The 21047-nt window shown below is 40.6% G+C and overlaps 2 protein-coding genes across 3 annotated transcripts in view; one reads left to right on the top strand and one right to left on the bottom strand.

The window, feature by feature from the left end:
* Copa (COPI coat complex subunit alpha) overlaps positions 1-21047 on the top strand; it is a 54304-nt gene that overhangs the window by 14317 nt on the left and 18940 nt on the right. For both annotated transcript variants that reach the window (XM_003466569.4, XM_063253514.1), the window contains exons 4-13: positions 227-307; positions 1832-1908; positions 2802-2911; positions 7846-7955; positions 10127-10226; positions 14992-15127; positions 16023-16105; positions 17838-17988; positions 19611-19677; positions 20576-20651. In XM_003466569.4, the coding sequence (XP_003466617.1) occupies positions 227-307; positions 1832-1908; positions 2802-2911; positions 7846-7955; positions 10127-10226; positions 14992-15127; positions 16023-16105; positions 17838-17988; positions 19611-19677; positions 20576-20651 (991 nt within the window). The remainder of the gene's footprint in view (positions 1-226; positions 308-1831; positions 1909-2801; positions 2912-7845; positions 7956-10126; positions 10227-14991; positions 15128-16022; positions 16106-17837; positions 17989-19610; positions 19678-20575; positions 20652-21047) is intronic.
* Positions 11855-13884, bottom strand: LOC134476956 (igE-binding protein-like). The gene is made up of 2 exons (XM_063253517.1): positions 12776-13884; positions 11855-12743 (listed from the first exon to the last, which is right to left on the bottom strand). Exon 1 carries the CDS (start codon positions 13699-13701, stop codon positions 12838-12840), a length of 864 nt encoding a protein of 287 aa, XP_063109587.1. The 5' UTR covers positions 13702-13884; the 3' UTR covers positions 11855-12743; positions 12776-12837.

The raw sequence follows: 21047 nt of genomic DNA, 5'->3' as shown, positions 1-21047 counted from the left end.
ATACTGGGGATTGAACTCACGACCTCACGCTTGCCAGGCAGGTGCTTATGCCACTGAGCTAAGTCCCCAGCCCATCCCCACCAACTTTTAACAGGACTACCTATCATGGTCCCTACCTGTTTAGAAATGCCAAACTATAGATCTAATCTTGTTCACTGAGAAACCTGAGCCTTTCAGAAGCTCTAAACCTTTTTATCCTATGCCTTACTTGGATTTGTTTTCTCAGGTTTGGAATTACAAGCTTCGCCGCTGTCTTTTCACCTTGCTTGGTCATTTGGATTACATTCGCACTACGTTTTTTCATCATGTGAGTAGCCAGAGTGTTTCAAGTTATGGCACATGCTTTAGTTTCCTGTTAGGCATCTACTTGTGCTCAGGAACCCATGCTTTGGTAACAGATTATGCTATTGATATGACTCTTTTAGGATGTGGGGGTATTGACTTTTCTGCTTTCCTTCTTTCTGTAAAAGGAATCACTCAGGATTATACTATACTGAATTTAATTTAATTGGAGTCAGTGAGTTGTATTGTTTCTCTGTCAAGAAAACCAGGGATTTTATTTTAATATTGTGCCAGCAAAAGTTTACAGGCTGATCCCGTGTAAAAGTGTTATTGGTAAGTGTAGGTATGTCTAGAAGATCAAGCTAAGATGCTGTTTGGATGAGCTAATAAGCATTTTAAAGTATTAACAATCCTATCCCTCTATTCTAGGATTTTGGGTGCTTGTGGAACCTGTTCCCTTAGCCAGGTTTAGCTTTCTTTGATCTTTTAGGTATTATAGTAGACTTATATTGTAGTGAGTTATAGATTAAAGACTTCTAACATCTGAATTCACTTCTAAATACTTGCTAAATCCTTGGCTAACCACTGGAGATAAAATTGAATAAGAATGTATTTCCTTTTCACAATGACCTTATAGACTCCAAAAAGGCAAAATTATATTTACATGATACTTGTTACTTTGATTACTAAGATTTGAAAATTTTTGAAACTGGGTGATCTGACAGAATGAAGTCACACAATAAATCAGTGTTCTTATCCTAGAGCAGTGATGGTGAACCTTTTTGAGACAAGTGCCCAGATTGCAACACCAAACTCACTATGTACCAGTGTTGCAATTAAGCCTGAATACTGAGGTTTTCCTTTAGAAAAAACAACTCACATGTTAACAAATAAGAAACAGACAGCATGTGTGCCATAGGTGCCATCACTGTCCTAGAGTTAAAAGGAGAAGAGCCTTCCACTGGATCTTAGTTTATAAGATTAATTGTATATAAATACAGTCGTTTACCTTGGCACTTGACTGTTTTAAAGCTCATCAGATTTGTTATTCCACACACTTTAATGCAAAAATGTGCCCAGTACTTCTTTGTTTCTTTGGTACTGAACATGCAAGTTAGATCTTGTCAGTGTCCATTACCTCATGACTCTCCCTTTGCAGCCAAAACACTTTGGCATTTGTTATTTTTGTTACTCATCATGTGTCCACAGTACCACAGTATAAATAAATACATATAAGTAAATAAAAGTGTATTTCAAATGTATACAGTATAAAAGTGTATTTAAATGTATACTGTACTCTGCCTCTGAGAGTTTCTAGTGCCTGTCTGATGTCTGTTTTCATATTATATATCTCAAAGGACCTAAGCTAGAAAAAGCTGATAGAGGGGTGGGAGGAGCTAATAGTTAGACTAGTATGAGAAATAGCTACCCTTTAGCTAATATAGCTGATATTGTAGGCAAAGAATGTCCACAAAGAGAAAAACAGTTTTAGGAGCTTGGTGGAACAAGTTTGTTTAATGTTTAAGTCTTTATCTGAAATATGTTTCAGGAATATCCTTGGATTTTGAGTGCCTCAGACGATCAGACCATTCGAGTGTGGAACTGGCAGTCTAGAACCTGTGTCTGGTAAAGCAGGAGGCAAAAGCCTCAAAAAGAGTCTTAATTCTTACTAGCTTTTCATCAGCTTCCCTTCAAAACAGTCATCTTCCTAAGTGGGTGATGTCTGCTGATTAGTTACTAATTATATTTGTAAGGTGCTTTTAAGTAAAAATAATACACTATATAGACAGTCTCATTAGAATGCATAAGTCTGGGTTTTTTGACATTTTCTTACCTGGGAGAAAGTCATATAGCTAGTCTTTCAGAACAAGAATATATATATCTCAAGAATTTATAATTGCTTTTGAGTTCTGTTCCATAAAATCTCAGGCAGGATCAACATTGAGTCTTACTTTGTGTCTGGGTCTGAAGCTCTCATAGAATTGTCTCCTTTAAGAATACCTTTAAAAAGGCATCAGACAATTTGTAGTTAAATTGCTACGATTCAAAAAAAATAATAAAAAAATAAGTAAATTGCTAAGATTCCATTTATTTTTTCATATTGTGTCATTTGTTTTTGTTTTTTTGAGGTAGCATGTCAGTATTTATTTCAAAATGGCCTTGAATTGACTATGTAGCTCAGGTTGATATCAAGCTTACAGTGAACCTCCTGCCTCAGGCTCCCAGAAGCTATAATCACAGGCGTGTGCTAACATATCTGGCCTTATTTTCATATTTTAATGTTTCTTTAGAGAGCTAGGTAATTTCAGTTCTCCTGAAATTATTAATATTTAAATGCTAAAAGCATTAGAGTCAAAAAGAAAGTTATTGTTAAAATAAATGGCCTTGATTATTTTTGAAAATTGTTTACCTTTGCCTCTATAAAAGTATGATGGGACAACCATCTATTGAAAGGTATTTAGTTTAGGAGCCTGTTGATTCCCACCTCTAATTAAGTATTGTGTTTTTTTTTCTTACAGTGTGTTAACAGGGCACAATCATTATGTAATGTGTGCTCAGTTCCACCCCTCTGAAGACCTGGTTGTATCAGCCAGCTTGGACCAGACTGTGCGAGTTTGGGATATTTCTGGTGAGCTGCCCAAGTTCAGGGGACAACCTTGTCATATCTGGCGCAAAACTGCAATTGCTTAAAATAGTGAGGGTAGTTAACTTAGAATAGGACAAATTTAAAAAAAAAAAAAAAGAAGAACAGGATAAGTTAGACCATTCTGTCCCATATAATAACATCTTTGTTTCTAAGTGCAGTGAGACATTTATTGATGGTTCTTCCTTCATAGTAGAAGTATTTTCTGTGAAAAGTAGTCACTAGAAAATTCATTTGATTTGAATAAATTTAATTTTTGTCATATTTAAATTAAAATTTCTATATAAACCTTTGGAGAATTTGATTTAGAATTCAGCTTTTCAAACCAGGCGGGGTGTTATAGGCCTGTAATCTCAGCACTCAGGAGGTTGAGGCAGTAGGATTGCCATGAGTTGGAGGCTAGCAGGGACTACATAGTGACTCCAGGGTAGCCTGAATGATATAGTGAGACTTTGTCTCAAAAAAAGAAAAAAAGAATTAAGCTTTTTACTCAAGAAAGAATGCATCTTTGATTTAAAAACAAACGAAATTTTGAAACTAGACAAATGGAGGGAAACATGACTCTTGGTTTTGTTGCCTTATCTAGAAACAGAAAAATCCTTCTACAGTACTAGATTTTTTTTAGTGTAGGAACATGGGATGGAGGTGAATTGGTGACCTTTATGTGCAGAATACCTTTTAATAGACTTTTACGACCAGAAATTAAATAATTTATAGTTTTTGGGATTTTTGTTTGTTTGTTTTTTTAGACAGGGTCTCACTATGTAGTTCAGAATGACCTTAAACTCACTATACAGTCTAGGCTGCCCTGTAATTCTCAGTGATTCTCCTGTCTCAGCCTCCCAAGTGCTGGGATCACAGGCATGCACCACTGTGCTGATACTTATTTGTAGATTCTACATCATTGGGATAATTCCTCCTTGGATCATTTACATATTATGATTTTGAGAAAGGATTTAAATGTTTAATATTATATAGAGGAGATATAGTAAGCTGAGAGCCAGGGAATTTTAATGCAGAGAAGGGACTGTAGTTGTGAGATAAATGAAAGAGCTGTGTGTTAGACTAGGTGAATGAGACTTAAATGCTGTGTGTCTCTGCCCATTGCATTTTCTTATCATTTGCTGTATTGTCTGTATTTGTTGCCTTCAAAATTCTGAGAGATTGAGTTTTCTGAAAAGTTTGTGACTAGACTACAAAGTAGTGGTTTGTCTTATAAAAGGAAGGCTCCTTTATGGGTCTTTGCCTGGTTCCTTGTGGTAACAAAGGAGTCATCCTTTTGCATTGTATGGCTCAGGTGATAAGTTTTCCAACTCTCTCAGGGCACAGTGGGCTGAGGTAATATCGTATTCGCAGTTTTTACAAGCCATTAATGAAAAGCAAGTGGAAAATTTAGATTACTGAATGTAATATATGGAATGTTGCAATTGTAGTTATTTAAGATTCATATAACATAGAAACAAGCCAAGGGGAGAGAGGGACATTTCAAGAACAGAAACTCTAGATCATGGTGTCTTCGCAGTTTTCAGAGGCTCGGAGTTAGAAGGAAGTGGTGTAAACAAGATTATAGTGGAGACAGGGCAATTATACTCCTTCCTTTAGGGCTTTGCCATTGCAGTTTTTCGTCAGATTGACTAGGCCTTTTGAAACACACCCAGATGTGACCAGCCATGCTAACAGGAAGAGCTGGGCATGAGGGACTATGAGCCTGTGCCCTCTCATCACTGCTAGTACTTTTCCAGGGAGCTTGGAACTCACTTATCCAGTAACCTAACTATGGCTCTCTGGGCTTTTTTAATGTGCACACATTCAGAGCCCTATCTGTGTCTCAGGATTTAGGAACCTGATGGGTTTAGATTCTCATTTACAGTGTTCTAGCTGATGAGGAACAGTTGTTTGAAACAGTTGCGAGAAAATACTTTCTGTAACTATTTTCTGGGAATAGTGTGTGACTAACACCATCCTAGATCATAGACAAATTACTTTGTTATGTATCTAAACTGATGGCCTGAGGCATTAAGGCTTAATTTGTTCCCAGAACACTGGGCTGAGAAGGGGCTTATACTGCTCTACTCTAAGAATACTGTTTGTGCCACCTGATGCTAGCAGTGTTCCCTGTGGTCTAGCTAGAGCAATTTGGAGCAGTCAGATGATTGAATTCTCATTGGTGATCATGAAATGCCCAAGGCAACAAATACTTCTTTAACTTTTGTGGACAGAAAAGATTTTACATCAAAATGAAAGCCCTAAATTGAGAGAGAGGGAGACAATGGATTTATCTGTGCTCTTGAATGTGTGAATTGCATGGATTACTGTATAATACTGCAATTGCTATACTTTGTATATATGCTAGAGTGTTTTGCTAATGTGCTGTACTAATGTTGCTGCTTTCTTTATTATTCTAAGTGTTTTCTCTGTCCTCAACTCTCTTGACTTGACTTGACTACAAGTAATCCCTTAACCAGAGTGGAAAGAGATGCTTTCGTATTTAACCAAGTGCAAAGAGCTTTTGGATTAGACTGTTCCACTTGTTCTTTCCTTTTCTAAAAATAGGCATGCTTTTCCTCAGAATTCTTCTTGGCTTCGGTTCAAATAAGTCTGAGTACAGGAAGAGAAATTAGATTTCAGATCTGTTAGGGACCAGAGCTGGTATTTCTAAGAAGGAAAAATTAGCTGTAAGTAAGAGGCTGAACTCTCGCAAAGATAAAAGGACTGGTGAAAATCCTGATCATTTTATCTGTCTCTTTGAGAAAGGAATGCTCTTTGAGCTAATAGGTAAGCACTAAGAGAATGTAGAAGTATTTAAGGAAAAGCTATCTCTTGTTACTTCTCCAACAAGGATTGAGCCCCTTGGGGCTTAGTATAATCTGAGTCTTTTGCATTAGTCTGGAAAATCTATTTGTTTAAAAGGGAATATATTTACAACTCAGATGTAAAGATAGGCTACTTTTTAAAGCTTAGCTTCCAAGTAAACTGACCAATTCTTTTAATGTATTTCATCTTTGCATGTCAAGCCTATGTAATGCAGGCTCAATCTTTGAAATGACTACTAAAAAGTATTAATATGCTGCCAATTCTTGTCCTCATCCCTCTCTTCACTGCTTCCCTGGTTCCTCCTGGGAGGCATGCATAAACTGGTCCATTCTGAGAGTGCTCTCTTCTCCCTCTGGATTTGGGTAGCTGCTGCAGAAATTTTCCATCTGTCATGCAGTCCAGTGAGTGGCTTGTCGAAGGCTCAAATATTTCTTCTCTAAGTATCTTTTCACTGCCTGTCACTATTCATCTGTCTTTTCCACCCTTCCCCTTTTCCTGGATCATTACACACAAGTGCAACAAAGGCTTCCATTCTGTCATACAGTTTTCCTTCTAATGTGTTTGTTGAAGCTTATTGGAGGTGAAGTTCCTCACAGCTGTCTGTCTTTGTATCTTTCTTTGAATCTGTTTCATACACCAAGCTCATTAGAAAAAGTTGACAGATCCTATTAAAGGGAGAAGTGAAATAGGTGAGAGGAGGCATCCTTGTGATAATGTATTTATGCAGCCTTGGGAGAGTGCTTTTTTTTTTTTTTTTTTTTTTTTAAAAGCATCAGCTCTACATATTTACCTATTGGGTAAATGCTTTTTTTGGGCAGGGAAAAAATAATTAAAACTGTCATGGCTGCTTAAGCTCCTGCTTCTCCAATGCCGAACAGAATGTATATATTGTGATTTTAAAATGAAGAGTATATATAATCATTGAATTTTAAGTTTTCATAGTTTCCTACAGATGCTACAATTTGGCTTGAAACTACTTAGATTTTATTTTCAGTGACAGGTTTTATTTTTCCTCTATTATGGACTATTTTACAAATGCTAGATCATTTTCCATCCCTTACTGTGCTTCAAGAGGTAAGATTTTAATCACAACTGTGTTTTCATATCTATAAAATTGTATAGTTGTATCTGCTTGTCTGTCTCAAGAGGCTATTACTGTAATCCGATCATTTAATACATTGTTGGAATGCTTTGAAAACTGCAAAGTGCTTTTCATATGTAAGGTAGCTGTATTGTTATCATAACTTTGGTTCTGACTGGAACATAAATAGGCAGCTTTTAAAAATGGATGTGGATGAGCCATAACTGTGTGTCCAACTAGGATGCTGCTTATCCTGGAATGTTTGACTATTGTTTTCATTATTTTCCTCTCGGTGAGCACCACAAACAGGCTTTAATGGTAACAAGTATGTATCTTCAGATCCATAACAAGCCTTTTAGGCAAGATCTTAAAAGAATATGACTTAATTTTTTGTGCCCCACTAAAGAGTCAAATAGGTGGTATGATATCATTTTTAGAGTTAATGTCTTCTATAGAATTTTATATTATTTTCCAGATCAAAGAACTGTTTTGTCCTAAATAGGGCTAACTTATTTCTGTGACCCATTTAGAGGTTCTCCATGAGCTGCCTCAGAGCTTCCAATTTGAGAAGCCCTAAGCTGTGGCTTCCTCAAATGGCTTCTCTTCAAAAGTTTTTGAGATAATGGAAAAAAAGTTGTTACAGATTTCATGAAGTTGAAAGTGAAAACTTAACCATTTGAGACTGCATTTCAAGAATAGTGATGAACTGAGAGTGAGCAGTACCTGAAATAGCTCTTTAGGTGAGATTTGTGGAGGAAGTTAGCCATGTTAGTTTTGCTTGGCCTCCTCCAGAAAGAAATCCTAGTAGTGGGTGTGGTGTTGAGGGAGCAGAGGAAAAGATAGTGAATGCACTCTGGTGTTTTGAGCATTTATATAAATAGGTAGGAGCTCTTGAATCTCTCTTTTTTTCTTCCGTCTCTAAATTTCTTTTTCCCTTCTTTGATATTACTGTATCCACAAATCTAGTATTGTGCTTCTTGATAACATGTTTGCATCTTCCATCCCACTCCTTATTCCTTCAAAGGCCTAAGGAAAAAAAACTTGTCCCCTGGCGCAGTGGAGTCGGATGTGAGAGGAATTACCGGGGTTGATCTTTTTGGAACTACAGATGCGGTGGTGAAGCATGTCCTAGAGGTACTTATCTCTACAGCCAATGGCTGAGTATGGATTTTACTCTGTTTTTTGAGACAAGGTCTCACTATGTAGTTTAGTTTGGCCTTGAAGACACTGTGAAGCCCAGACTGGCCTCAAACTTGCAGAGGTTCTCCTATCTCAGCTTCCGAAGTTCTGGAGTTATAGACAGGTGTCACCATGCCCAGTATTTTTTTCATTTCTTTTGCAAATATTTATTAGAGGTCAGGCACCATTTGAGGCACAGGGAATAGAAATGCGACTAAGCCAACAGAGAAATGCAGCTTGCATGTCACCTGAGGAAGAATCATATCACCTTATGAATCCAGCATGCAAAAAAAGAAAGCTGGGCAGAGGCTCCAACATCATCCCCAAACAGAGCCAATTCTCAAGCTGCATGTAAGGAGGCAGCAGAAACAAATGTAATCTAAATTAACCTAACTCAGTCTTGTGTAAGTAGTTGGTTCATAGTGGGAAAGTAGAAAACATAAGGGAAACAAACTAGTTTTTTCTAAAAGCAAAATATTTACTTTAATCCTCACAGTTGTCCACTGATATATATATATTGTAAACTTCGTTTTACAGATGAAAAACTTAGAATTTAGAGAAAAGAGTTTAACAAAATATATATATATATCCAGTAAATGGAAGAAACTGGGATTTTTAACTTGGTCTAGTTGAGCCTAGAACCCAGGTGCTCCTAATCACACCATGATACCTCAAAAGTACTTCTAAATCAAAACTGTTATAGCCATGATTTTGCCACAGGTTGGAGTACAGCTATGTAAATAGGGTATAGACTGTCTTTCTTTTTTGGGTCTTTTGCCTTTTTATCGGTACCAGGGATAGAACTCACAACTGCCTGCTTGCAAGGCAGGCGCTTATGCCACTGAGCTAAACCTCCAGCCCCTAGACTGTTTTTTTAATTACATACTTCAGTGCTAATATTTTGGATATATTACTTTACATAAAATATATAATTTTTTTTTTTTTTTTTTGTGGTACTGGGGATTGAACTCATGACCTAATGCTTGACATGCAGGCACTTATGCCGCTGAGCTAAATCCCCAGCCCAATTAATTTATATTTTATAATATATAATCTTTTACTTTTATTAATGTGGCTACTAGAGAGTTAAGAATTACTAGGTGACTTGCAGGGTTCTGTTGTTTCAGGGTTCTTCATAGCAATTACTGAGCACAGGCTGGTACCATTATTGGGGTGCACAGCAGCTGTAACACAGCTTGTTTTGGCTGCTTGTGGTTTAGCAGGCATGTCTGAAGCAAAATAAAGTGTTTTCCTCCCTCTCTCTGAAGTAAGGTCTCACAGGAGGAGTAGCAGTTCTGTGGTTCTGAGGGGATGAAATGTTCCCTGAAGGTCTCAGCCCATCAGAGGTGAATGTAGGGTGCATTCCCCAGCCCTCAGCCTGCAGGGCTATGTGATCACCTCCAGCAGTACCCACAGCCCTGTTTGTTCACTTAGTGGCCAGTGACCTTGACCAGATGACTGAGCCTCAGCATCAATACCTAACCTGACAACAGTGGTTGCTCTTTCACAGCATCCTGTGAGGCAATGATATGTTAAAATCAGCATTTGAACTTTTTGTTCTGAAGATCTCTTTATATCCTTAAAATTTATTGAGGACCCCAAAGAGGTTTTGTTTATGTGGGCTAATTTTAACCATATTTGACATATTAAAACAGAAACCTTTTTTTTCCCTGTGCTGGGCCCTGCACATGTTGAGCATGTGCTCCTCCACTGAACTGTACCCCTAGCCTAAAGTCCAAACTGTTTCAGAACTTATTCCATTAGCCATCAGAGCAGTGACATGATCATCCTTCCCATAGCACGGAATAACTCCACTTGAGAAATAAAAAGAATGAGAAAGCAAAGTCAAGTCAAAAACAAGGCAAACTATCCTAAGTGCATGTGAAGGTGAACGGCGAGATAGAAGTATTTGGGAATTCCCATGAGAATTTGAAGGTTAATTGGCTGTATTAACATGGTAATTCTAATGTTCAGAACTTTACAGTGGTAAAGTCCCTTGAGTCTTAGTATGTAAAGAGTAAATCAGACATCTTTTATAACCAGCAGCATGGTTCATTTGTTTCCTTTGAGTAATGATTATAGAGCTGTTTTAGAAGAGCCACTCCTTTTATTTTCTTTTTAAACAGGGTCATGATCGTGGTGTAAACTGGGCTGCCTTCCACCCTACTATGCCCCTTATTGTATCTGGGGCAGATGACCGTCAAGTAAAGATCTGGCGCATGAATGGTGAGTGAACCAGTGACAGTATCACCCTAAGAAACTGATGATTCACCAATAAGGGAAAGTAGCCAGATTTGTTGTACTTTGTATCTAATTTACTACTATAGATGATTATCATATGCTACTCCTGGGAGTGTGGAAATCCTGTTTTTCTTGATACTTTCCTGATTTTGAGGATGAACATAGTTAAGAGTACGAATTAATCCATTCACTTGACAAATATGTATTGGAAATCTACTTTGTATGATGCTGACCAAAACAGATAAAGCCTCTGTTTTAAGTAGTTTATATTTTTTCTAAAATGACCTCTAGCACAATAGATGCTATTAGGCCAAGCATGGTGGTACACACCTGTAATCCAGCACTCAGCAGGGTGAAACTGGAAGATTATTATAAGTTTGAGCCCAGCCTGGGCTACAAAGTAAGCTCAAGATCAGCCTAAACTGCATAGCAAGACCTTGTCTCAAAAAGACTTCCCCCCCCAAAAAAATGCTATTAGATTAAATAAAACAGCATAAAAGCATGAAGAATGATGGAGTAGAGGATTATAACTGATAACAAAATTTAGAATGAAAGAACAAAGACTTATGTAAAGATTACTTACTAACCAGGTGTAGTGGTACATCCCTCTCATAGCACTCAAGAGGCTGCGGCAAAAAAGATTAAATAGGGCTGAGAATTTAAATAGGGCTGAGAATTTAGTTTAGTGCAAAGGCTTTGGGTTCAATCCCTAATACCACACATACAAGAATGTCGATGTCCGCTCCTGGCCGGCGGAAGGACACACGACAAAGTCTGGTAGTGGACAACCTTTTCTTTTTATTCTTCTTCTCCGTACAGCCTGCCCTGGGGCCACTCCCAGCTGAAGCCTCCTTTGGTCCGCTCCCCGCGGCTCCTTTTGTGCTTCAGTCTGCCCCGAAGCCTCTATCGGTCCGCTCTCCGCGGCTCCTTCTGGGCTTCTACTTCCGGGCTTCTACCTGGCTTCTACCTGGCTTCTACCTGGCTTCTACTTCCTCCCAGGGGTGGCACCGGTATATATACGGATACAGTGTCCAATCATGTTAAAGTAAGCAAGGCAAGCTGATTGGCTAACATCATCAGTTGCTAGGCAGACTATATTGTTGAGCGGGTTGTTTACGCGGTAAGCAGGAAACTAGCATATTCGATGGGAGGGGTAATCTACCTCAGGCCTCACTCTTTACTACAGGCCTCACGTCCGCCAAGTGAGGCGACCGGGCTCGGGGCTGCGGCTCCCAACATCTCCCCCTTTTTTATTTTTTATAAATGTGCGCATCGTAGCCCTTCCTGGACTGGGTGCAGAGGCTTATGCCCTATGCGTAGGCCCACCGTAGGTCCTTGGCTTAGACCCTGGTCGGCCGTCCCATGGTCTGCCAAGGCCCTGAGGCCCTCGTCCTTTTTCTAGGGCCAGGCACAAACTGGACGGAACCTGGATGCACACAAGCTTGCACTCATTTCCTCTCCGTAAAGAAATCCCCTCGGAGAGAAATTTAGACCTGGGCAGCATCTAACAGTCCAGCGGCTTACGTGCAGGATGGGGTAGGGCCTGGCTTAGGTCGAGTCGTGCTGGGGAGGCACGCTCTTACCCGTCATTGACTCATCTACCCTGCTGTGTATTGTCACCTTATGGAGGAGAATGAAGGATGCCCGCCATATCTAGACTCGGTCGTGGGCCAATCGAGCAAGCCATGCATATGCCTGAGGATCTTTTTGTCCATTTCGGGCTACCGCTATTTCTATTCATCTTGTTGGTTGGTCTGTGATGGATCTCCAGTAGGGCAGGTCTGATCTTCAGTCGAGGGCTTTGTTGCCCGTGTCAGTCTCTCCGGTATCCACAGTGGTTCTCGTCCCGGTTCCTGTGGGAAAACACAAATCGCGCCTCGGTTCCAGCTGACCACTGGATCCGGGCCCATCCATTGTCCTGTCAGGACATCTTTCCACTTCACCCACCCTTTATGGTTGGGGGAAGGGTTGCAGTGCTCCACAGCTGGGGAGCGATTATCATTATTTAAATTTAAAAAATTGTGTGTGAATAGTGCCATGGATAATCGTGCCTTTGGGGCCAGGCCTTGGCCTACTCCCCCTTTTTGTTTTTGTAAAATTTCTTTGAGGCTTCTATGAGCCCTCTCAATGATTCCTTGACCTTGGGGATTGTATGGGATACCATGTTTTAATTGAACCTCCATCATTTTGCAGAACTCATTGAAAGCTTTGCCTATATAGGCTGGTCCATTATCAGTTTTTAATATCTTTGGTTTGCCCCATGCGGCCCAAGCCGCCAGGCAATGATTGATCACATTAGACACTTTTTCACCTGTTTCTGCTGTTGCAAATATGACGCGAGAACAGGTGTCTGTGGAAACATGAACATATTTAAGAGTCCCAAACTCCTGTATATGTGTGATGTCCATCTGCCAAACATCACCAGGGATCAAACCTCGAGGGTTTACTCCCCCTTTTTGTTTTTTATTTTTTATTTTTATCTTTTTCGTTTTTTTTTTTTTTTTTTTTTTTTTTTTTTTTTTTTTTTTTTTTTTATTGGTACCAGGGATCGAACTAACAACTGCACACTTGCAAGGCAGGCGCTTAAGCCGCTGAGCTAAATCCCCAGCCCCCTTTTTCCTCGACCGGCGTTTTTCTCAGCCTGCTCGGCAGAGAACTCTGTGTACCAGGCTCGCCAATCCAGGTAACTGCCCGAGGGCAGACAGGCCTTTGCCAGCTGAATCCAGTCCGCGGGGGTGAGGGGCCCAGAAGACAGATTCTCCAGCATGGCAATGGTGTAAGGCGCAGTCGGCCCAAAGGTTGTAACTGCATTTTTAAGTTCTCTAATCTGCTTTATCTCAAAAGGCTCCCGTACATTGCGTCCCTGGCCCATAGCTACTTGTACAGGAAATATCCCATAGGGGTCACTATCCATCCCAGGTGGTGGATGTACCTCATGAAACAAGCGTCTCCCCTGCCAAAGCCACCTGTGAAAATACCGATCCGCCGGCGGCGGAGCATAAAACAACGGCCGTGATTGGGCGGAAAATGGGGGCCCGTGCATCACTTCCTGTTCTGGCGAAGAGGAAGGGAGCTCCCGGGCGGCCGCCCCGCGGCGAGGGATCGCCTCCGGAAACGGCCCCCAAGGTGGGGCGGAAGGCTTCGCCTCCCTCTCGCGCCGGGGCGCACTCAGGAGCTCTCTACTCTTCCGCAGACCCGACTCCTTATGGAGCGACTTAGGCTCCTGACAGCTAGTCTCTTTGGCCTCCCTGCCATTCAACTTTCCCTCGTCCTCGGAGTCAGACGACTCCGAGGCTAGAGCCCCGTCCTCCTCCTTAGCATCCTTGTTCCCCTTGACAGACACCTCTCGGGAGCTCCCTGACTGGGCCTGCTCAGATACCCTGCATACTTTTGTAAGCTCTTGAGAGCTTTCTCCACAACCACCCTCGCTCTTAGTGCCGCTACCTAGCATGTTTCCCATTTTTTAATATGTTACTCACCGCGTGAGGCCCAAGGAATCCGCCACTTACGCGTGAGCCTGAGGGGAGTCTAAAAGCCCTGTAGGTGCGCGCCACCCAGAGCCCAGGCTTATCCCCAACTCACCTGTCTCGCAGCTCTGTACTGGAGCGTTGTCCACTTCCACGTCTCGGGGGTGATCAGTCCCCGGGCGGGCCTCCAAATGTCGATGTCCGCTCCTGGCCGGCGGAAGGACACACGACAAAGTCTGGTAGTGGACAACCTTTTCTTTTTATTCTTCTTCTCCGTACAGCCTGCCCTGGGGCCACTCCCAGCTGAAGCCTCCTTTGGTCCGCTCCCCGCGGCTCCTTTTGTGCTTCAGTCTGCCCCGAAGCCTCTATCGGTCCGCTCTCCGCGGCTCCTTCTGGGCTTCTACTTCCGGGCTTCTACCTGGCTTCTACCTGGCTTCTACCTGGCTTCTACTTCCTCCCAGGGGTGGCACCGGTATATATACGGATACAGTGTCCAATCATGTTAAAGTAAGCAAGGCAAGCTGATTGGCTAACATCATCAGTTGCTAGGCAGACTATATTGTTGAGCGGGTTGTTTACGCGGTAAGCAGGAAACTAGCATATTCGATGGGAGGGGTAATCTACCTCAGGCCTCACTCTTTACTACAGGCCTCACGTCCGCCAAGTGAGGCGACCGGGCTCGGGGCTGCGGCTCCCAACACAAGAAGATAGAGATAGAGAAAGGGAGTGGGAGAGAGGAGAAAGAGCAGAAGGAGGAGGAGAGACATTGAGATTTAAATAAATAAAATTGTTTTGTTATGGCCCTGGGTGTATAGTTAGTTCATTGTTAAAGCATATGCCTCGCATGCAAGACGCCCTATTGTCAGTCCTCCGTATCATCAAAAAAAAAAGCCTTGCAAGCAGGCAGTCGTTCGATCCCTGGTACCGATAAAAAGGAAAAAGACCAAAAAAAAAAAAAAAAAAAAAAAGAAAAGAAAGAGAAAAGAAAATTGCTCTATTAAAAAGAGTTGCTGGTGCCACCCATGGTGACTCACACCTGTAATCCCAGCACTCAGAAGATTGAAGCAGGAGGATCGTTGTGAGTTTGAGACAAGCCTGGACTACAAAGGCCAGCCTAAACTGCATAGTGAGACCCTGTCTCAAAAAAACCACCACCAAAAAAAAAAAGTTTCTGATTTAGTATTGTGTAGTAGTATCTGACACTTGATTGAGAGACTGTCATAACCAAATCCAAAACTTAGAGTAATAGGAATTTGTGATACTTAATTCTTTTTGTCCTTCAGAGTCAAAGGCATGGGAGGTTGACACTTGTCGTGGCCATTACAACAATGTATCTTGTGCTGTCTTCCACCCTCGCCAAGAGTTGATCCTCAGCAATTCTGAAGACAAGAGCATTCGAGTCTGGGATATGTCTAAGCGGTAAGGGAGTTATCAGTGTTGTGTGACCAAACCCTAGGGAAAGCCCCTTTTTCTCTCCCTTCTCTCTTTTTCAGAATCGGATTTGAGTACTTCTTTTTATCTCTTATAGTAATCTTCAGTATGTAGAAAAGTCAGACCATCCAATATGTATTTATTTTCTACCAGCTAGAAAACTCTGGGTGTTTTACTTTTTCTTGTTGCTGAGACAAAACCCAGCATTCAGAGTTAAAGGAGGAGGTTTATTTGGCTCATAGTTTGTAGAAGTTTCAATTTAGTTGGCTCCAAGGCAAGCTGGCATGGCATGGTTAAAGGATATCACAGAGGAGAAACAGTCCACAGCAAGCAGGCAGGCAGGAGCAGCAAGCCACTAGTCCAAGCAGTGTCTTTCAGCCCCTTTTATATTTGCTGTAGGCTTCCAGGCTTAGGGCAGATGCCAAACCAATCAGTGGACTGATTTAGTAATCACACACCCTTAATCCCAGCATCACACACCCCAGATCCAGCTGCCTCTGAAAAAGCCCCCATCTATGACTGCATGAGGCCTTGGGGAAACATCTAGATATAAGCCAAAGTACTGTGTGTATTTTTTTTTTCCTCTAAATTTAAACACATTCTTCTCCCTTTTCCCAGTTCTATGGCTATAAAAGAGATATAGAATGAAAGCAGAACAGCATAAAATTATGATGAATGGGGGAAATTGAAATATCAAAATAATAGAATCTTAAGAGTTTCCTTTCTGTCCCTTGGTAGATTTTATTATATCTTGCTGTATACCTTTAATTATGATATGCCGTTTATTCTCTTTGATTTACTTTTTAAAATCAGCTTTCAAGCTTATCATTCAAAATCTTTGTTCCTAGAAGATTTCTACGTAATTAATATTTTTCTTTTCTAGGACTGGGGTTCAGACCTTCCGCAGGGACCATGATCGTTTCTGGGTCTTGGCTGCCCACCCCAACCTTAACCTCTTTGCAGCAGGTAAGGACTGTTCATCTTTCTTGTTTTTTTTTTTATAAGTTTCAAGAATGATTATTCCAGCTGGGCATGGTGGTACATGCCTGTAATCCCAGCACTTGGGAGGCTGAGGCAGGAAGGTTGTTGTGAATTAAAGACCAGCCTGGGCTACAAAGTGAATTTAAGGCCAACTGGAACTGCATAGCAAGACCTGTCTAAAAAAAAAAAAAAAAAAAAAGATTATTTGTTAGCTTTGTCTCCTATAAATGCATGGTAGGGTAACAAAGAGGTAGAATTTTCCAGAGCCACTTAGTTTATGTTTTTCTGCTTTTTGTTTCCCCTTTTACTTCCTGAATAGTATCGTTAGGGCTCTCTCTCTACCAGAATCCACATAGTCTGTTCTTTTAAATTAGCTTCTAGAAGCACGTAAGAGGCTAATGCTAGATACTTAGATCTAGATCTTCTAGAAGCACATACGAGGCTAATACTAGATACTTCTCTTATTGAAGGGAAGTAAAAAGAATTAACGTGTTGTGAACATGTATCAGCTCCTCGCAATGAATATAATCATGTACTGCAAACACATACTAATAAAAGTTAAAAAATAAAATAGGGAGGGCTGGGGATTTAGCTTAGTGGCATAAGCGCCTGCTTTAAAAGCAGGCAGTCATGAGTTCGATCCCTGGTACCAATAAAAACGAAAAAGACAAAAAAAAAAAAAAAAAATAGGGAAAAGAAGAACAAAAAAGAGATAGACTGATAAGCCAGAAGTTAAGTTTTAGTCATTCTTTGACAAATACTTAATGAGTCCCAGCCCCTATTCTGAGTGCCCATAGTTAAGCAGTACATAAGAGAAGTATCTCCCTTAATGGCACTTTTATTTGTGGTTAAGAGAGATAGACCATAAATAGTAAATATATAAAATGTGTGGTGAAAAATGCTTTGAGGAAAAATTAAAAGAAAAAATATAGGGATAGGGGCTGGGGATTTAGCTCAGCAGCATAAGCACCTGCCTTGCAAGCAGGCGGTCATGAGTTCGATCCCCGGTACCAATTAAAAAAAAAAAAAAATATATATATATGTATGTATATATATATGTATGTATGTGTGTATATATATATATATATAAAACCATAGAGCCAGGCATGGTGGTGCACATGTATAATCCCAGCACTTGGAAAGCTGAGCTAGGAGAATCACTTGTGAGTTCAAGGCCAGCCTAAACTCCATAAGCAAGTTCAAGGCCAGTCTGTATTACTCCCTATTACTTAGGGAGATTCTGTCTCAAAGAAAGGCAAAATACCTCATATTGAGTACTTTATAAAGAAACTATGTATTTAGTTCATTGTATTGGAGGCTAAAAGTCCAAGATTTGGTACCCCCAACTGTTTGTTCCCCTGCAAAAACCTATTGGCTCTGTCACAACCTAACAGATAGTATCAGGGAAGGAGAGCACACAAGCGGAAGATCACTTGGCCAGACAGGAAGCCAGAGAAGATGCTGAATAACTCTCCGATGACCTCATCATGTCCCTGTAGCCTTTGCCACCCATTTTAAAAACTCTGCCACCTCAGCACTGCACATCAGACCAAGCTTCCAACACACAAACTCTTGAGGGGCAAGCTGTACCCAAACCATAGCAGGTGTCTTGTCTTTGATTTTAGTCTATCTATATAATCCTCATCCTGTCTGTTCCTATTTCTGGCTTTCTTTTTTGTCTGTAGCCAGTTCTTTCCTTTCTTCCCTTATCCTTCAGGCCATGATGGTGGCATGATTGTGTTTAAATTGGAACGAGAACGGCCAGCCTATGCTGTTCATGGCAATATGCTGCATTATGTCAAGGACCGATTCTTACGTCAGCTGGATTTCAACAGCTCCAAAGATGTAGCTGTAATGCAGTTGCGGAGGTAAGTTTGGATTGTTTTTTCTTTTTTAAAACCTTTCAGCTGTCACCATGATACATTCACCCATGAATAGGATTCCTGTTAAGCAGCCTTTTGGGCCAGGCATGCTGGCGCATTCTTGTAATCCCAGCACTTGGGAGGCTGAGGCAGGAGAGTCGTTTGCAATTTGAGATCAGCTTAGGCTACAAAATGAGCCAAGGCCAGCCTGATCTGAGTAGTGAGACCCTGTCTTTAAAAGACAAAACCCAAAACAAAACAAAACAAAAAAACAGCCTTTTGGAGCTCATCTCCGGACACGGGTGGAATCCCCATTGGTAATCTGCTCAATTTAATGCTCCTGAGTAAACTGGGAGTTCTGACAACCCTGGGATGGGAGGAGTTAACACTGCTACAGTTTGCCAGGTCTTTTGCAAAGCAAAGGAAGTTCCTTGGTAAAGAGTTGTCTAACTTGGTCATGGGCATTTTTGTTATTTATTTGACATTTCTCCCTTGAGGGAAGAACTCATAGTTTAGTGGATGATAGACCCAAATGATTGTAGTACCGGGTGATAAATACTGTGGCAGAGGTTTGTACAAGAGTTGCAGTTTTTTGTAATTCTTTGCTTTCCAGCAAAATGCACACAATCCTAAACTAGAATATATGTCTCTGGAAACTCTTAACTCTGAAGATATGATAACCTCTGGGATGCCTGGCAAAAAGAACTGTCCTTTTGGAAAACCAGCTGCATCAGCATGCTGAAACATTCATGGTGGCAAACATTGGCATGTGGGTTGATAACCACCCTCTAGCATTACAACAGTAAAATGATGGGTTTGTGCAAACAATCCCAGGGACAAGAGAAACCAGCCAGAGACAGATCACATCATGTTACTCTGTGGTGTCCACTGCAGTTATGTGTAGGAATTCATATACTAGCAAAATCAAACTCACTATGGTGAATGCTAACTCTAGCCTCATGAATAAATGGCTCGGCTAGTGTTTACTTTTTTGAACTGTGAGTTCAAAAGACTTAAAGCAGTGATGGTGAACCTATTAGGGATCGAGTGCCTAAACTGAAATCCAAGACCACTTATTTATCATGAAGTACCCACACTGTCCCTATGTGCACTATTATCTGATGCTCACATCCTGAGGTGACTAGGCTTGTGTACAAACAAAGAAGCCTCTGTGTGCCTGCCATTGCACATCACATGTCATAGGTTCACCACCACTGCCTTAAAGCAAAGAGGAAAAAATGCAGGATTTATTTATTTTTATTCCTGGTTATTGCCTTAAAGCAAAGAGGAAAAAATGCAGGATTTATTTATTTTTATTCCTGGTTATTGCCTTAAAGCAAAGAGGAAAAAATGCAGGATTTATTTATTTTTATTCCTGGTTATAAAAGCAATGGATCTATGTAAAAAGATTGGGATGGCACATGTCTGTAATTCCAGCACTTGAGAGGCTGAGGCAGGAGGATTGTCACAAGCTCCAGGCTAGCCTGGACTATGTGGTGAGACCCTGTGTCAAAAAAAAAAAAAAAAAAAAAAAAAATTGGATAGGTAGAAGACGAAGGGGTAATTCCATTCTTCCTCTGTTCTTATACCTATTTCCTCTTTTCTCTTTTTCCTTGATACACCTCCAGTGGTTCCAAATTTCCAGTGTTCAATATGTCATACAATCCAGCAGAAAATGCAGTCCTGCTATGTACAGTAAGTAACCTATGAGGTCCTACTAGGTTCTTCTCATTTTCCATAGATATCTTTCTTATGCCCTTGTTTGCTATTTTGACTTCTCAGAAGCTATTTAATGGTTGTTTCGTAAGAATGAACATACAGTGAACACTCAGACACACTAGGTGGGCTTCAGTTGTCATACGTTGAAAGTTTGTGAATTTAGATTTTTCATGAGGCTAACAGCATCTAAACTTAATGAAGCATCAAGATAAATGATCCAGATCACTAAAAGTGATGGAGAGAATGCTCACAGCTATATACTATGGGAAGGGGATGCTTATCTTGGCCCCTCCCTTTGTGTGAAAGCAGAAGAATGATGATTTGGAAAGCTGGCTCCTCCCAGAGAATTGGCCTTCGCAGTCATTAAAGCCCTTTCTGTTTCTTGTCATACAATTTTCAGAAAAAAATTCTAATTTTAGTGCATTGTTGATCAAACTTAAAAGAATGAAAACCATACAACTTCTAATACCTTTTCTCAGTCCTTCTTTGATATATATGGTTGTTCCATTTCTCCTCATAATTATCTTTAATGCCCGCCCCCTTAAGCAGACTTTGAAGTTGACAAATACTCTTAGGTAGAACACCAGAACATTCGGATCTTAGTCTTTTAATTTCTGGAACAGAGAGCAACCCTTGCTTTCATATAATATCTGTGTCTTTAGAGGATAAAGGAAATAAAATGGTATCAGTGCTAAGTTGTTTAGCTGAGAACTCTAATTCTTATTGTGGAAATATTCAAATATCCTCTGGGTGAAAGGTGATAAAAGTGTAGTTTCCGATTGTTGTCTGTGTAATGGAACTGTTTTCTGTGTCAAATAAACTGGTATCTTGGATACATCTCACTAATATTTTAATCTCCTTTTTTCCTCTTCAGAGAGCCAGCAATTTAGAGAATAGTACCTACGATCTGTACACCATCCCCAAAGATGCTGACTCCCAGAATCCTGATGGTAAGCGTACTCTTTGTCTAACGCTCCTGCTCCCAGCTCTCCTCACCCCATCATCATCCCTCTTGAAGTTTTTCACATTCCATCCCCAGGCCATGGCCACATCACTCATGTCTGTTGGCAGGTGTTGCTGATAGTTGCATCAGAGGCGACCATGATGTGAAATATTCATGTTCCGCCTCCATTTTATTACCCCAGCTAGATATATATATTTTATAATTTGGTTATTAGAAACTCTCCATTTTCTCTTTCAGCACAGCATGTTATCTTAGTTTATTGTCAGATGATATGACTTTCACCCTGGTAGTTTCATTTATTTAAAAATGTGGTTCCAATCTTGCAATGTCTCATCCTGGGACTAGGGATTTATACGCCCCCATCCACTTCCAGATCCGATTT

This window comes from Cavia porcellus, unplaced genomic scaffold (assembly GCF_034190915.1).
Source record: "Cavia porcellus strain 051 isolate PalLab524CR breed Dunkin Hartley unplaced genomic scaffold, mCavPor4.1 scaffold_7, whole genome shotgun sequence".
Classification (NCBI taxonomy): Eukaryota; Metazoa; Chordata; class Mammalia; order Rodentia; family Caviidae; genus Cavia; species Cavia porcellus.
The sequence above is the reverse complement of the archived record's forward strand: the minus strand, read 5'-3'. Positions and strand labels throughout refer to the sequence as shown.

Coding starts and splice junctions, on each gene's coding strand:
- LOC134476956 (XM_063253517.1), bottom strand. CDS start 13,701: ATGGGAAACATGCTAGGTAGCGGCACTAAGAGCGAGGGTGGTTGTGGA.